The 19012-nt window shown below is 36.5% G+C and overlaps 1 protein-coding gene across 1 annotated transcript in view; it reads right to left on the bottom strand.

Annotated features, from left to right (window-relative positions):
- Positions 1-18454, bottom strand: part of LOC100368524 (tyrosine-protein kinase receptor-like) — a 44447-nt gene extending 25993 nt beyond the window's left edge. The window contains exons 1-3 of the mRNA XM_085494128.1: positions 17335-18454; positions 3691-3801; positions 2954-3100 (exon numbers count right to left, since the gene is read on the bottom strand). Of these exons, the coding sequence (XP_085350254.1) occupies positions 2954-3100; positions 3691-3801; positions 17335-18088 (1012 nt within the window). The 5' untranslated portion in view covers positions 18089-18454. The remainder of the gene's footprint in view (positions 1-2953; positions 3101-3690; positions 3802-17334) is intronic.
- Between the last annotated feature and the right edge of the window lie 558 nt (positions 18455-19012).

Below are 19012 nucleotides of genomic sequence, written 5' to 3'. Positions count from 1 at the left end.
AAACTGAAACCCTTGAAAGTTGTAATTTTTCACACCAACAAATGTTAGTATAACATTTTGCACATTTTTTTTTTTATAATTTCTTTGTTGATTTTGTACCAAATGAAATTATTAGAAGGATTTGATCAACATTCTTGAAAAAAATATGGTAAATATAAAAGCTGATAAACGATGGCATCAAACAGTTAAAACGATATAGTCGTCACACCATGTCGTGTTCAATATGGGACTCAAAGCTATGTACACAACGCATGTAAAATATTGTTTGTTTACATGAAAATGTACAAATATAACATTTTAACAAAATAGAAATGTTTACTGTATGATTAGATAGTCATCAATTGTGCATCTCTGTTATACATGCTTACAATGGGAGTCACAATTTATTACTCAAAATTCTGAGCCATTAATTAATTTTTTTCTAAGCATTTATTATTTTTTATTTAATATAATATAATAAAATTTAAATTCATATTAATTTGTTCTGTGATATGAGTGTGTAATAGAAATAACGCCGAAACACCGATAGGATTGTTTTATAAGCATAATTTATAGACAAAAATGTTGTTTTGAACAACATTATCTAAGTGTTTTTCTACACTTTGTACAAGCAATTCATAATGGCTCATAATGAATACATCTCAAAATATAAAATGACAGAAAAGTTTAGGAGCGCAGTGCATGTAACACCTGAAACGCACAGTGCATTTAACACCTGAAACGCACAGTGCATGTAACACCTGAAACGCACAGTGCATTTAACACCTGAAACGCGCAGTGCATGTAACACCTGAAACGCACAGTGCATGTAACACCTGAAACGCACAGTGCATGTAACACCTGAAACGCACAGTGCATTTAACACCTGAAACGCGCAGTGCATTTAACACCTGAAACGCGCAGTGCATGTAACACCTGAAACGCACAGTGCATTTAACACCTGAAACGCACAGTGCATGTAACACCTGAAACGCACAGTGCATTTAACACCTGAAACGCACAGTGCATGTAACACCTGAAACGCACAGTGCATGTAACACCTGAAACGCACAGTGCATTTAACACCTGAAACGCGCAGTGCATTTAACACCTGAAACGCACAGTGCATTTAACACCTGAAACGCACAGTGCATTTAACACCTGAAACGCACAGTGCATGTAACACCTGAAACGCACAGTGCATTTAACACCTGAAACGCACAGTGCATTTAACACCTGAAACGCACAGTGCATTTAACACCTGAAACGCACAGTGCATGTAACACCTGAAACGCACAGTGCATTTAACACCTGAAACGCGCAGTGCATGTAACACCTGAAACGCACAGTGCATGTAACACCTGAAACGCACAGTGCATGTAACACCTGAAACGCACAGTGCATTTAACACCTGAAACGCGCAGTGCATTTAACACCTGAAACGCGCAGTGCATGTAACACCTGAAACGCACAGTGCATTTAACACCTGAAACGCACAGTGCATGTAACACCTGAAACGCACAGTGCATTTAACACCTGAAACGCACAGTGCATGTAACACCTGAAACGCACAGTGCATGTAACACCTGAAACGCACAGTGCATTTAACACCTGAAACGCGCAGTGCATTTAACACCTGAAACGCACAGTGCATTTAACACCTGAAACGCACAGTGCATTTAACACCTGAAACGCACAGTGCATGTAACACCTGAAACGCACAGTGCATTTAACACCTGAAACGCACAGTGCATTTAACACCTGAAACGCACAGTGCATTTAACACCTGAAACGCACAGTGCATTTAACACCTGAAACGCACAGTGCATTTAACACCTGAAACGCACAGTGCATTTAACACCTGAAACGCGCAGTGCATGTAACACCTGAAACGCACAGTGCATTTAACACCTGAAACGCACAGTGCATGTAACACCTGAAACGCACAGTGCATTTAACACCTGAAATGCGCAGTGCATTTAACACCTGAAATGCGCAGTGCATTTAACACCTGAAACGCACAGTGCATTTAACACCTGAAACGCACAGTGCATTTAACACCTGAAACGCACAGTGCATGTAACACCTGAAACGCACAGTGCATTTAACACCTGAAACGCACAGTGCATTTAACACCTGAAACGCGCAGTGCATTTAACACCTGAAACGCACAGTGCATTTAACACCTGAAACGCGCAGTGCATGTAACACCTGAAACGCACAGTGCATTTAACACCTGAAACGCACAGTGCATGTAACACCTGAAACGCACAGTGCATTTAACACCTGAAACGCACAGTGCATGTAACACCTGAAACGCACAGTGCATGTAACACCTGAAACGCACAGTGCATGTAACACCTGAAACGCACAGTGCATTTAACACCTGAAACACACAGTGCATTTAACACCTGAAACACACAGTGCATTTAACACCTGAAACGCACAGTGCATTTAACACCTGAAACGCACAGTACATTTAACACCTGAAACGCACAGTACATTTAACACCTGAAACGCACAGTGCATTTAACACCTGAAACGCACAGTGCATTTAACACCTGAAACGCACAGTGCATTTAACACCTGAAACGCACAGTGCATTTAACACCTGAAACGCACAGTGCATTTAACACCTGAAACGCACAGTGCATTTAACACCTGAAACGCACAGTGCATTTAACACCTGAAACGCACAGTGCATTTAACACCTGAAACGCACAGTGCATGTAACACCTGAAACGCACAGTACATTTAACACCTGAAACGCAATTTAACAAATTCTCAAGAGATATAACAATACAAATTATTGAATCAGTTTAGACGTGAAACGATAATGAAAATAAAAATGTCAAACTCACGTAATTACAACATTAAACACCAATAGAAATTATAATATATACCCCGACTGACACATGTTCAAATGCTCCATAAATTTATCATTTCATAATCACAAATAATTTTTTATTCCTACCTTCAAGGCTCCCCTCAGAGTAATCTGTGCTAGGCGCACTATACGGGACCATGTCCATCGCTTTCGCCATCCTCCAACCTACTACCCCCAGCTCAGATAATAGCATCTCCCAATTGCAGGTGGTGTTTTCAAAGTTACAATCGGAACCTTTCAAAAAAAGAAAAGAAAAGAAAAATGTTAACATGTACATCTCAATTTACACTAAATGAGTTCAATTTGGGCCCCCACAGATAAATGGAATCTTCCAAGAATGTTGTAGAGTGTGAATTAATAGCTGACAGCATGATATCACATTGGCATCTGTGTCCAGCTGAATCAGACCAGACGCATCTTATTTTAGCAAGACTCATGTCAGTGACAGCTGACAGAGCTGAATTAAATCATTAATTTAGTTTATATTAATTCCAATAATATTCATATCAAGAAAACTAATCTGACAGGCATAAGCTACGACATCTCTGGAGTGTCATCGTGTAGCCTTCAATAGTAAACGTTCAGATGAGCAGAATCTATTAGTAACTCAAGCATGTAAAATCCTTAACATTTTTTTTTTTAAAAAGGAACATTTTTTTTATGTCATTTTCATAAAGCTTAACTGAGCGGAAAACGAACAGAACTTTTCAATCCCCGAGGGAGGAACAAGTGCTTATACAGATTCATCATTGCAAAAGATGTACACATTGATCATAATATAGCCGCCGGGGAAATACATGCACGCAACCAATCATTATACTTACCACACAGTGCTTCATCACTGTCGTACAGACAATCAGTAATGAAATTACATACTTTGTCGTTATCAATGCATCGTCCTTCAAGACAGTAAAATTCACTTCCTGAACAACTACCTATACATAGAAACCGGATAAATATTGTATTAAAGTAAATTGTATATTCAAATGTCAGTCGTTATCGAGACATACGCAGAACACTTGACTTTTATAAGTCTGGTTACATAATAAAAGATCAATTCAGAAATACCCCTCCCAATTGGTGAACGTAACATTTTATACACTAGTTTATTTGTTCTATCAGTAGCCAATGTGCTTACGTGAATAACAGAGGTAGAGCAAATATGGTATATATCTGCTAATAGAGATGTAATTTTAATAGATACTGCTTGTGCCAGCCAAAGAATGCTATCTTTTTATCAAACTGGAATGCCTTTTCTGAGCCTTCAGAAGGCAGTCATTGCTAGCAATAAACTGCTTAAAGAAGGCTTCCAGTACATAATCTTCGGAATGCCTGCATATACCAGAAATATTTAAATAAGCAATGAAGAGTAGTGAGAAAGCTAGCTGAAGGGTAGTGAGAAGGCTAGCTTAAAGGTAGTGAGAAGGCTAGCTGAAGGGTAGTGAGAAGGCTAGCTGAAGGGTAGTGAGAAGGCTAGCTGAAGGGTAGTGAGAAGGCTAGCTGAAGGGTAGTGAGAAGGCTAGCTGAAGGGTAGTGAGAAGGCTAGCTGAAGGGTAGTGAGAAGGCTAGCTGAAGGGTAGTGAGAAGGCTAGCTGAAGGGTAGTGAGAAGGCTAGCTGGAAGGTAGTGAGAAAGCTAGCTGAAGGGTAGCGAGAAAGCTAGCTGAAGAGTAGCGAGAAGGCTAGCTGAAGGGTAGCGAGAAGGCTAGCTGAAGGGTAGTGAGAAGGCTACCTGAAAGGGCAGTGAGAAGGCTAGCTGAAGGGTAGTGAGAAGGCTAGCTGAAGGGTAGTGAGAAAGCTAGCTGAAGTGTACAGAAAAAGCTAGCTGAAAGGTAGTGAGAAGGCTAGCTGAAGCGTAGTGAGAATGCTAGCTGAACGGTAGTGAGAAGGCTAGCTGAAAAGCAGTGAGAAGGCTAGCTGAAGGGTAGTGAGAAGGCTAGCTGAAGGGTAGTGAGAAGGCTAGCCGAAGGGTAGTGAGAAGGCTAGCCGAGGGGTAGTGAGAAGGCTAGCTGAAGGGTAGTGAGAAGGCTAGCCGAAGGGCAGTTAGAAGGCTTGATAAAGGTAGTGAGAAGGCTAGCAGAAGGGTAGTGAGAAGGCTAGCTGAAGGGTAGTGAGAAGGCTAGCTGAAGGGTAGTGAGAAGGCTAGTCGAAGGGTAATGAGAAAGACTAGTCGAAGGGTAGTGAGAAAGGCTAGTCGAAGGGTAGTGAGAAAGGCTAGTCGAAGGGTAGTGAGAAAGGCTAGTCGAAGGGTAGTGAGAAAGGCTAGTCGAAGGGTAGTGAGAAAGGCTAGTCGAAGGGCAGTGAGAAGGCTCGATAAAAGGTAGTGAGAAGGCTAGCTGAAGGGTAGTGAGAAGGCTAGCTGAAGGGCAGTGAGAAGGCTAGCCAAAGGGTAGTGAGAAAGGCTAGCCAAAGGGTAGTGAGAAAGGCTAGCCGAAGGGTAGTGAGAAAGGCTAGCCGAAGGGTAGTGAGAAAGGCTAGCCGAAGGGTAGTGAGAAAGGCTAGCCGAAGGGTAGTGAGAAAGGCTAGCCGAAGGGTAGTGAGAAAGGCTAGCCGAAGGGTAGTGAGAAAGGCTAGCCGAAGGGTAGTGAGAAAGGCTAGCCGAAGGGTAGTGAGAAGGCTAGCCGAAGGGCAGTGAGAAGGCTCGCTGAAGGGCAGTGAGAAGGCTAGCCGAAAGGCAGTGAGAAGGCTAGCCGAAGGGTAGTGAGAAAGGCTAGCCGAAAGGTAGTGAGAAAGGCTAGCCGAAAGGTAGTGAGAAAGGTTAGCCGAAAGGTAGTGAGAAAGGCTAGCCGAAGGGTAGTGAGAAAGGCTAGCCGAAGGGTAGTGAGAAAGGCTAGCCGAAGGGTAGTGAGAAAGGCTAGCCGAAGGGTAGTGAGAAAGGCTAGCTGAAGGGTAGTGAGAAGGCTAGCCGAAGGGCAGTTAGAAGGCTTGATAAAGGTAGTGAGAAGGCTAGCAGAAGGGTAGTGAGAAGGCTAGCTGAAGGGTAGTGAGAAGGCTAACTGAAGGGTAGTGAGAAGGCTAGTCGAAGGGTAATGAGAAAGACTAGTCGAAGGGTAGTGAGAAAGGCTAGTCGAAGGGTAGTGAGAAAGGCTAGTCGAAGGGTAGTGAGAAAGGCTAGTCAAAGGGTAGTGAGAAAGGCTAGTCGAAGGGTAGTGAGAAAGGCTAGTCGAAGGGTAGTGAGAAAGGCTAGTCGAAGGGTAGTGAGAAAGGCTAGTCGAAGGGTAGTGAGAAAGGCTAGTCGAAGGGTAGTGAGAAAGGCTAGTCGAAGGGTAGTGAGAAAGGCTAGTCGAAGGGTAGTGAGAAAGGCTAGTCGAAGGGCAGTGAGAAGGCTCGATAAAAGGTAGTGAGAAGGCTAGCTGAAGGGTAGTGAGAAGGCTAGCTGAAGGGTAGTGTGAAGGCTAGCTGAAGGGCAGTGAGAAGGCTAGCCAAAGGGTAGTGAGAAGGCTAGCCAAAGGGTAGTGAGAAAGGCTAGCCAAAGGGTAGTGAGAAAGGCTAGCCAAAGGGTAGTGAGAAAGGCTAGCCAAAGGGTAGTGAGAAAGGCTAGCCGAAGGGTAGTGAGAAAGGCTAGCCGAAGGGTAGTGAGAAAGGCTAGCCGAAGGGTAGTGAGAAGGCTAGCCGAAGGGCAGTGAGAAGGCTCGCTGAAGGGCAGTGAGAAGGCTAGCTGAAGGGCAGTGAGAAGGCTAGCTGAAAGGCAGTGAGAAGGCTAGCCGAAAGGCAGTGAGAAGGCTAGCCGAAGGGTAGTGAGAAAGGCTAGCCGAAAGGTAGTGAGAAAGGCTAGCCGAAGGGTAGTGAGAAAGGCTAGCCGAAGGGTAGTGAGAAAGGCTAGCCGAAGGGTAGTGAGAAAGACTAGCTGAAGGGTAGTGAGAAGGCTAGCTGAAGGGTAGTGAGAAGAGCTAGCTGAAGGGTAGTGAGAAGGCTAGCTGAAGGGTAGTGAGAAGGCTAGCTGAAGGGTACTGTATTATTATAGCTCTTACTATAGTTGGGACAAGATATATGATATCGAAAAGTGCATCATACTAATATTTAATCATAATCAACATGTATTTAATTCTATCATTCATTAATTATTCATTTGAAAGTAAGCCTACTATGATTTTTTTGATGATGGTGTTATTATGTCATTAATTTGTATCACTTGATCGCTCATTTCAAGATGATATTTTGAATAATATGTACTGATTGGTTCTATTCAGTCACATGACGCTATTTTTTTAATGTGCAGGCAATTTTCTAAAAACTAAGTTTAACACTGTGTATCACCCTTAGAATAATAATATTATTTTTCAATACAGACATGCACTGTTTAGCAGAAAGCACATGACATATTATTTCACAAATTACAAATGAATCTTTTGTGTGCACCCTCAAACATTATAAAAATGATTTCATTTGGAGAGCCAGCGAAAATTTCTTTGAAGTTTTATATACGCCACAGAGACTCATCAGTGAAATGTTGTTTTCATGAATGCCATAAAATTATCAACATTTAGCAATAAATATACAATATTTGATACCAGTTTTATGTGTCAAGAAAATATATATTATATGGAAGGAATTGTTGACCTCTCTTGACTTGCAGTTTAGAGAGTTAAATATCAAGGATATTAGGGAACTGATATTTCCTGCAGCGTGATACGTAAGGACAGCACCTATATTTTATGCAGTCATGAATAGCGGATAATGCATGTCAGTTCATAGGGTTTGAAATTTACAAAGGCAATTGACTTAATGCCACACCTACTGACTAGCTTGGCGTCCACAAACACAAGCCCATGAATTATCTTTCCTGCTCAGATCTGATTCCCTGTCAGAAACACGATACATGAACAATCTTTTTCTGTAATTTTAAAACAATGTTAAATCCTAGTTTAATAATTACATACTAGGGGTAATATTCGCTGGGTTTAAAGTTCATGGGATTGTGAAAGAAACAAAACATTCTATTGTTGTATGTGAATATTTACTAGATTTTAATATAGCGCATTTACCTGCCAAGATCTGACAAGTGGGTCACTCACCACCCAACAATTGCTATTGATCCTTACTGCCGAGAATAATAGTCTCCTTAACACCATCTTTCATACAAACATTTAGTAGAAAAATCAGTCGAGAGATTAAATTTGACCTTTTATTCAATAACGTTCACCAATTCATATGTTAATATGGATTAAAATTTCACAAAAGTGTCATAATTTGTGAACGCATTAATTGGATTTTTTACTAGAGAATTATTCACACATTGACTTTATTTGAGGTGATAATCAATACCACATCTGACATTTCACATCTATACTGAATGGACAAAATACTTATTAGTTTTAAATTCAATACAGGATACACTTTAATGATATTTACTTAATGCACTTTGTGTACAAAGCTGAGAAAGTCAAACCTAAGCTATGGGTTCATAGTCTCAATTAGCAACTCCTTTAATGATAGTTTGTATAATATTGAATTACTATAATTAAACAAATTTGGCTTAGCATTCTGTTTTTACACATAGCAGTCTTATATTTATATTTAATAAGTTCATGTCAGTGATGACAATGAAAAAGACCATGCACATCCTATTTACTATTGGCCTATATATAAGTATGGTTAAAAACAAATTTAAAAATTGAGTGACATGGTTCATTTATTATTTGTAACCCATTTCACCTAGCTCTTCTGAAGGATGTTATGTGTTAATAAAATTACAATACACGGCAACAATGTGGTCTATAATTCCACCAATTGATATCGTCCAAAAGAGTGATCGATGATACAACTTCAGATAACAGATTTTTAGGACACAAATGGAAGCAACAGAATGAAATTAGAACAAAATTGTAATCACCTATCCCATAAGGCCAAAAAAACAAAAACTTATGTTGCCCTCAAGTCAGATTTTTTTTTTTTTATAAACTAGTGAAAACTAAGGGTATCGTAAATAGCCGAGGTATATGGGAATCAATCAAACGCATGCTAGATATTAAACACAAAAATCAAAGTGTTTCTTTCAGTCTTTTGTATTTAAATACAGATCAACCCACGGTTCAAAGTCGCCACTTCCCCCCGGGGACCCTGGGGATCAAACAACGGTCCAAGATCGTTAATTTTTAGAGGAAACACTTTTTTACTGCTTAAAATGGTGAGTTTTTAATATTTGGGCCTATTAAAAAAAAAAATTCATATTTTTCGGTCGGCCGCTGAGGTCAACAACAATTTTTTTTTTTGGCCCGATGTTAATTTATTTTCACAACAGACAGTTTATGAATTTTGTGAGACAGGGAAGACCACCAAAATAAACATTTGGTCGTATTTCAAAATTAAACAAGTAGCCTGTCGGCTGAGATAGCTCCGCTGTTAGCAATGCACATTTCAATTAAAGAACAGAAGATATCATTAGAAAATAAACAATATGTATAGTATCAAAACAATCAGACTTGCAGTTTTCAACAAGATGTGGAAATTATCACTTTTTACCAAAAATGACAAAAATATTCACCAAAATTAGAGAATTGAAGATATCATCATGAAATGAACAAATTTAAGAGAGGTCTACCCAAGGTACATATATACCAAGTATCAAAGCATTCAGGCTTGTAGTTTTCAAGAAGAAGTCGAAAAAGTAAAACATTGACACGGACGACGACGGACGCCGACGACGGACAATCACTAAAAAGATGATAAGCTTCGCTCGACAAAGTCGACAGCGGAGCTAAAAAACAAAAAAACAAAAAAAACACCCGCATATTGGTAAAAATCATGTCTTTTGCAGTAATCATATTACACTAGCACAGACAGCATTTCTGTTTTGTTTTGTTAAATAATGATGAATTTCCAATGTTTTTTGCGTAATAGTAAAACCCCTGTAACCGTGAAAGAAACCCGTCACAGGATTATTTTTCATTAAAAAAAAAATTTACGCAGTCTACAACAAAAGATATATATGACAATTTACAACAATACGTTTATTAAAAGGCGGCAGTCGTCAAGCCACGTCCTGTTCGATATGAGACTCATAGCGACGTATAGAACGCGTGTAAAATACATTGTTTATTTACATGAAATTCAAACACGCGCTGCTCGATGACCACCGAGCTTTAATCTACTAGATGAGGGTGGTATGTGTGATAAGATATATATATATATATCATATATATCCCTTATCTATTATGTAATACTATCCATGGAGGTTAAATAACTGTAATTATAAGGTTACATATTTAATAAATGCATAAATAGATAACCCCAGTTATCAGTGTATGTCACCACAGTGTTTTTTATTGCATTACAGCCGTGTGGTAACCACATCCTGTTATGAACACAATATGAATACGTCCTTTTAGCACCAATCATTACTAACAAGGATGAAGTCTTTTAATTCATCCAAATTGTGAACTCTTCAACTTTAGCAATACATGTAGTTTTCAATTATTTATATAACATTTAAAAAGTAGTATTTTGTTAATAGTGTTGAAATACACTATTTGTTTATTTTGACACTGACATTAAGTTCTAGCAAATCATTTTTTTTTCATTCTATCATTTTAATTATAACATATTTAAATTAATTTCACCACACAGTGACAATACCACAACATGATGTGATATGTAAACATGTACAAGAATACACTAATATTTGTGTGAATATGTTGTCTAGTAGAATAATATTATATAATAACACAGACACCATATGTTATCAATGACACAATTATGAATGACACAAAATATGATATTAGTATGTCATGTAACATGTTATCAATACGGCATTCAAATTGGTAAAAAACACCATTTTCAGTAAATATTTTGTGCTTGAAATAAACTATGCTCATACGTAAAAAATACTAAACAAGACATTTCTAATAAGTACTGATAACTGATAATATCAGATTAGTATTAAAAATACAGAAAATGTTCCTATTGTGAAAATGATCAAATTAAAGGTGAAAAACTTTTCATGTTACGCGCAAAAACTAACAACAAAAACGGCAGGACTTTTTTCCTGGGTAAACTGGCACAAAAAATATAATACATATGCTTAAAACGCAAGATAAGAAAATCTAATTGGATTAAGTAAATACATTCATAACTGTTTTATTATTAGTGAATGAAAAAATTAACATATTTCATAACAGTTAATTTTTATTATTTATTTATTTTTCATATCTTTATAATTTGTTTATGTTATAAACTTCAGTTTACTGAAATTATACATGGATACGATTTCAATAAAGATTATTACATTTTACTATATGAGAAATATTTGTAGTGTTTTACGTAATAGTGATTCTACTGCATAGAAATACTTTAAAAAAAAGAACGTTTGCAAACGATATTGTTTACTGTGGATTAACCTCACGGCGAATACCGGTACCAAGCACACAAATTGCATGAAAGTATATACAACTGCATGAACACACCTGTATTCTTAAACTAGTTTTATTTTACAATGTTTGAATATGACCCCTTACACTTGTGGGTGTGGGTGTGCCAACCCCCTTACATGGGGTAATGTGGGTTATCTAAAAATAACAATTATCCCAGACATCTTTTCAGAGGTGAGCCAACTGTGACAAAAAAACAGGATGTGACTTGAATGTATATTAGCGTTGAAAAATATGTCGGGGGGGGGGGGGGGGGGCAACAAACAAATATGTAAGGAATCACATGACCAAAATACAACAATTGAACTCTTGAAAAGCGAAAGTAAATACTTTGAGTGTGTTTTGCAGCCCCTCCCTTTTTGTCTAATTTATACCTTTCAACTGAAAGCTTTTAACCCACATTCACGGTTGTACAAATGCCAATAATTTTCAACTGCACAATGTAAGGAGAGGCAGGAAATCGCTTCTGACAGTGAAAACTTTAACAGAGTGATTGATATGAGTAAATATTTGGAAAATAATTTTATTATGCCACAATATTAGAATACATGAAACAATATTAATCATAATCACCAGTTTGAAATGGTTGGAAGTGTTAAATTTGTTAAACAAATATTGTTACAGAATAACCTTGAGGACAAAAAAATATTGATTTTAAAAATTGATATTAAAGCTGAACCAGGAAATCCATCTTAATTTGGCAGGTAGTGTAACTATGAGAGACTACTTGTTTGTTGGCTAGGATTGAAAAAGTAGTGAGATATGGTAGATTTTTAGTTAAAAAAATGAATTTAGAATGTCATTTTCTGATTCTGTTGCTATCACCGGTACCTTAATTTAATGTAGAAATAAATATAGAATTACAAAATTAACCTGGAGCTAATGTCAAAATCGGCAACAAAGTGTTGTTTTAAACATTGTGGAAAAATCATGCAATCTGTACAGGTATCTTGGTTACCTTGAATTTCCACACATCGGTCGTGATTTCACAATGTTCAATGCGTCATCATGGACGAAGTCCTTTGATATATTTATTTATAAAACAAAAAACAGAAAAGTTTCTAAATCTGATTTTATGTAATGATTGTGCAAATGTTTTGCGTCTAATTGTACCGTCCATTACACTAATTGTGAAGCACATTAATATTCATGAATATTTAATTTTATGTTTGTGTGAAATATAATTTTGTGCAAAATGACCTTCCACGAAAATAGCAAACATTTCACAGTATATTAAATCTCTCTAAAATCAAAGATTAAAAGTATAATTCCTAGAAATCTCCCATGTTATTTTCTCATAGCTGGACATAACAAATTTGAGCTGAATATCTGAAACGATAATCACCAAAAAATTACATTTTCAGATTTCCTTCATGCAATGATTAACTTCCTGTAAAAATTTACTTAGAATTCAATTTTATTATCCAACTCGTATCAGAGATGGAATGGCCTGCAAATAACTTTTCCCAGTAACTTTAAAACCTGATGATCTAGCTGAGCACTAGGCATGATTGCTAGACACCTTTCAAGAGTTCTAGTTAAATTTAAGTCAATACGAGGAATATAAACAATATATTACAGCTGTAAAGTGCTTAATATAATATAAAATAAACTTTAACATTCTTTCTATCACCATGGTTTCAATGAATATCAACTGGATTGTTCTGCCAGACCCCAAATGTATGAACACTCCTTTAGCATATATTAATTGGTTTATTGAAAGCTATAGTTGGCATGACAACTGAATTGACTCAGTCCAATTTTTATCTTTGTGAACTCAGTATATGATACAGCGATCAATAATAATCCATATAATAAACTATCATTATTAAATCTTGATTATTGATTATTACAATTATAATTTTGTTATTCATTAAACCCTCATTAAACATTATTACTTTAATCTGGACAGCAAGCTGTGAGTCATTATACATACAGCATAATTGATGTCGCACATGATGATGAAATATATGAATTGAAATGTTTAATAGCTGTGATACCTGCAGCCTTATGTATGCATTAATACAATGAATTACTATCACCTTGTAGTGAACTTGTAATGAACCATAGATACCATGTGTAACATTGATCAACATTCCTTGGTATACTACGTGAAATAAACCATATTTACTAAATTCACTGTAAATATGGTCAGAATTTTATACGCTTTATGCTTTTTCCATTTTAAAAATAAGCCATGCATGGCAGTCTCTGTTAGTTATCAATTCAAAGTTATATAGTTAGGTATATACATGGTTTGTAGTAATATAGTATGAGTACTTGTCCATATTGAGAGATATTGCTCTGGAACATCATTAATTAAATCAGATCAGATCGTCAAACCAATACAGCTGTATATCTATGACATGATGTAATTTTTGAATAATGAATAATTTATATAAAGTTTGAACATAATCAGTCAAAGCATGTCAGAGGTATGGCTCTACAACCTCATTCATTAAAACAAAATGGCGCCAGTCGGCCATTTTGAAGCTGATCTGAAAAAACAAAATGACGTGCAACAAGGTCGCATAATGTCTAATGTATGTACAAGTTTGAACGAAATCCATCCGTAAACAACCAAAATCCGGTTCTGGAATGCCAGAAATGCTTGATTTTTGATGATTTTTTAGCCCAAAAATGCCCACTACATAGCATTTTTTAATATGGTCGAATATATCTATATACTGGTGCAGGCATGTCTAAGATATATGTCCGGACGCACAGTGGTCAATCTACAAGTCCCTGTTTTCTGATTGCCTCCAAATGGGGACTAAAAAATCAACTTGTTCTTCTAGTGGTACATGCACTAATGTAACTGACAGCCATGTGTCAAAGGTTAATGATAAGAGTGGACAAGTAAAGCACTGATTAGTTTACCAGTATGTATGCTTCTATTCAACATGCACTTCTAATAGAGCAAATACGATAACTATTATTCAAAATGTTACATTTTTCCAAGAAATTTCATACTGATGAAAACTAAAGAGAAACATATGTTGCAAACTGTCTTCCTCCATCCAATAATTTCAGGGAAACGTATCCCTACATGACGCACATGCATCCTAAACTATATCATAAACCAGTAGAACATAGGTTTTAGGAAACCTGGATATAATTAAGTTTCTGAGAACAGTATGGCAGCATAATTACAAATCAAGGCATATAATTTAAACCATTCATGATTGCATGTCAGGCAATCAACTTCCGGAAGAAGTCTACGTATTAGACAGACCACAAGGGATTTCAATGTTGTCAATGATCAGCAAATCCACTCACATTGAACTCCCATTCACACTAAAAATATTGCAGTGATAAGCCCCCCACCCCCACCCCCACCCCCAAAAATAAGAATGTTTCTGGTGGCTGTCCGCATTAGTTAAATATCTGTACGTCACAGCTAATTTGTCAATATTTTGAGATTAAAAATTAAAAATCACCTTCTTGTGTTGATTTTATAAAACAGATTGAACTGGAATATTTGTTTTGCATAATATCAATTATTCTTAAATTGTTAATTTTCACCAAAATAAGAAAAAGTAGCCCCAGGTATTCCCTTCCTCCCCTCTTAAATTTTTCAAACTTAATCAGTATCCAAGATCAATGCCAATGATAATCCCATACTATACATGCACAGTGACAATAACAAGTACATTAGTATTATTATAATAGTCGCAAGCTGGGTCTACTAAAGTCAAGGTAAATTAATTAATGTCATTTTGAAATACACATGTAATTGTATGAGTTATGGTCATGCTGTTAATTTTAATTTTCTTAAGTAGTATTGAAGTAAACTTGGCTCAGTGTTCACCAAAAGTTAATGAATAAATTAATATCCTACTCGTATATCTATTCAACGTAAACAAAATAAAGGAATATATTTCATATTTAATTAAGCTATGAAGCTCGTGTGGCCAGTGTAAACTCTGGTTTTTGACAGTACTAATTAACAAAAAAACATTTTTTTTTTCGCTAGAAAACTACCTTAAATGTGAAGGACTGTACATACCGGTAATTAGATTTAATACAAATTTAAGACTATTGTTCAAATCAACTCATGCCAGCTTTATTCTTACATGTCTTATGGTAAATTTGGTAAACTTGTTCAAGTTACATGATAAACAACCCCCACCCCCTCACAAACATATATAACATTTTTTATCTGAAATGATAGATATGAGACTTGCATATTAAAAAATCTCATCGCCGGCAAGTTAGATTTGCTAGTTATCAGGATGTTTCCATGACTATTCAAATGATAGATATGAAACCTATGAATCAGAGAATGCCTGTTTTCATCTTTGGCAGGTGTACATTTTGCTTATTGGGTGGTATCCCTGGCAACGCTACATATTTAGGTAGCTTATAAATTAAATCCACTCGGCTCTTTATGGTGTTAAATTAAAGCTTATAGTGTTACTGACTTCTCTGTTTTATGAAACTAATAATTTAGACTAATTTGCATATTTATAATTTGTATGTAAATGTAAGAATTAACGACACCTCAATTATAGCGCAGATTATATTATATTAGCTGCACCATTTTTTAATGTTCCATAAACAATAATGTTAAATATCCAATTTACAAATTTGTAATTTTTTTATGATTATTTTATTCATAATTGAATATTTATAGTATCCATTCATTGGCAGAAAAAACATAAACACATCAATAATGAAATGTAATGAGAGTTGTAAATAAATCCTATTCTATAAGAGTTGGGTTTCAATTTAAGTGAGCTTTGTCCTGTAGCAGTTAGGATAGAAGTAGTTTTATTATTCATATAGTGGGATTACCATCTGACCATGCTGCACTGCCACATGTTACAGGAAATACACAATTGATCATTTATTGAACAGTAGTTTAGATTGTTCCATCAATAGTTTATTATTTATGTTTTTTCATATTTCATATAGAGTACTATTTGTCGACTGGCTTGATTTAAATTTCTCTGCGGTATGCACAACATTTAGTGCTCTGTGATACATATAGGGAATCGTGAATATACACATCTTGATTACTAGTGTAACACTCTGCACTTCAGGCAGACCAGTCAATAAAATGGCTGTTTCGTTTACATTTATACCTCCCTACCAGAAATTGACAAGAGTATGCATCCAGGAAAATTTGTGTTTAAAAGTAATATGGGCATATCATTGTATTACATTGTATTACACTCTCTTGGCTGTACACTGTTAAGAACTAACAACTATATACAAGTACAAATATTTGCATTAATGAAAGCTATCATGGAAATACCAACTAAGTCTGTACTTTACTCACAGACAATAAAAGAAAAGTCATCATCAATTCTCATCATCAAGAAAAGACACTTATATATAGTGTTATTAGTGTGCTTGGGCAGATGCTGGTGTAAACATTCATTTATTATATGTTTATAATTTATCTATATAATTTATTCATTTATCTGTGTAAAAGATAACTGTATCTGGTGGCACATTTGCTATTGTATTTCTGTAATTTCCATTTCTTGAATGTCTGGATACTCAGTGTATTTCATGACAACTCCTAATTTTTTTTAATTTATAGTAAGCCCCTGTTGTAAAATGGAAACAGTGAATACATTAAAAAAAAAAAATCAGATATTTTGGTATATTTTTAGCTGCATTATATTGTTAGACCATATTTTAATTCATTCATAGACTGAATACTTTTGTTAATAACCACTTTTATTACATAAACCACAGCTGTTGTCTTGACAACTAATCATAGATTGGTTGACTCAATGACACAGAAAATTACTTTATTATATTATAGAATGTTTGTGTTGATGCCTATTAAGTACCCACATTTTTTTCAGTAACACAGTAATTGCTATGCGTAAAAACCATCTCAACCTTGATTATAGATACAATACAAAATACATTTGCAACCCTTTTTTGACAAAACTGAGATTATGCCCCATTTGTATACAAATATTACATAAATTTAATAATCTAAATTTTAGTATTTTTTTTAGAAAATGATATGAGACAGTTCCATGGTCCCATGTAAATATGAATTTGATGACACAGTCACAGGGTTGTACTATTTTTGTTTATGAAACAGTCACTTTATTATTTAACTTTTTAATTATTCTCACCTGTTTCGTTAATAATGGTATCTTCGACGACGATCTTCAGTGTTGGGTGTTTATGAATGAAAGCATGTTCCGACGAAGCAAGCTTGAGAACTCCGATGTCATTATCGTCGTCGTCGGCCCAGAGCAAAACGCCAAAATTATTTTCCGGATTGTCTAGCCATTCTTTGAACAGTTGTGTCACTGAGAGTGAAACGGTTGCGACATTATCAGAACTTTGACAAGTGGTGTAATCGACTTCGACGTACACGGTTTCGAAAGGCGCCGTCGCGTCATTGAACACCGTTCCTAAGTACGGTTGGGACCAACGATCGGACGTAGACCTCAATAGGCTTGTAACGTTATATACATCCCATGGCACTAAAATACTTGCGATGTTAACATTGTCACTGAATACATGGTCTTCCCTGTTTTCATTCGCCGATGTTATCACGTTGACGCAAAACAGTTTCAACGTCGCGCTTTTAACCACACTCGTGCGGGTTTTCACGGAGTGCAAATTGGACCAAGACGCTTGGCGATAAAAGTCGCTGACGTTGAACTTCAGTAGAATTCGACTTTTTATGCCATCCAACTTGCCGAGTTCGATATAATCGAGCCTGTACCGGTCTTCGTGGAGTCCTTGTATAAATGTATCGTACTCGGGTAGCAAGTCGTAAGATCGTGTATGACGAATCGTGCAGAGTACCCCACTCAACAACATAAACAATAACACAAACGTCAGTGTCCTGGCAGGAATTGTTACTGTCCACATCATAGCCAAGTCAGAAGTCACCTTCAAATGGTCCTACCTGCCAAAAGATCGACTCAAACTGTCATCGCCAGAGGCTGTTCATTTGCATCCGACTAAATATCGGGTCAGATGAGATCATCGAATTGCGACACCAATAGTTTTCCACTCACAGTCACAGTCTTCCACCGATCTAAAAGGTACACCGGAACCGACAACTTGAGGCAATAACTTGTGGCTGCGACATGCTGTACGAAATTTACTCCATGGTATTCTTCATTCAGTTTCGAGCATAGTTTTTCATGTTTATGCGACGGATCGTTGACAAAGCTTCCAACGATATGTCCCAACTCACCATCTCTGGTCAGCTCGTCAAATGAATAATATAAGGAAAAGTGTTTGACTAAATCACGTGACCATACGTCTTTGACGCTAAGGTCAAGATAGGTCAAGGATTGTGATCAAATCATTATGCAAGTATAAATAAGGTACATTTACGCGAATTTACGATGACCATGTAGTAATTTCTCTATTTTCCCTCATAAAAGAATATATGGACTGTTTTATTTAATTTATAATCTAATACTGAATTGTTGAGTTGTACATGCCATCGTTTGTATAGTTACGTGCTTCGGACTAGCTTACTTGGAGGAGTGATATGCATGGATGGCCTGGGTGCCGACAAGGTCCTGATGAGAACAAGCAACTCCCCATTCACAGACCTGTACACAAAGCTAGTTTCGGATGAGGCGGTAGCGTTGGCTGGGTGGCTCAAAATGCATTATGCACCTGTTCAAAAAAAACAAACAAAAAAAAACGCAAAACTTATAAGAGAATATACAGTTCACGGGGAAAACAAAAAAAAGTGACTTTTCTTTTCTTAAATATGTGATAAAGAAAAAATAAAGACCCAACCTCAGCTATTTTGCTTCACACATGAATTCTTCACAA

This window comes from Saccoglossus kowalevskii, chromosome 2 (genome assembly GCF_978046115.1).
Source record: "Saccoglossus kowalevskii chromosome 2, keSacKowa6.1, whole genome shotgun sequence".
NCBI lineage: Eukaryota > Metazoa > Hemichordata > Enteropneusta > Harrimaniidae > Saccoglossus > Saccoglossus kowalevskii.
This window is presented reverse-complemented; position numbering and strand designations above follow the sequence as displayed.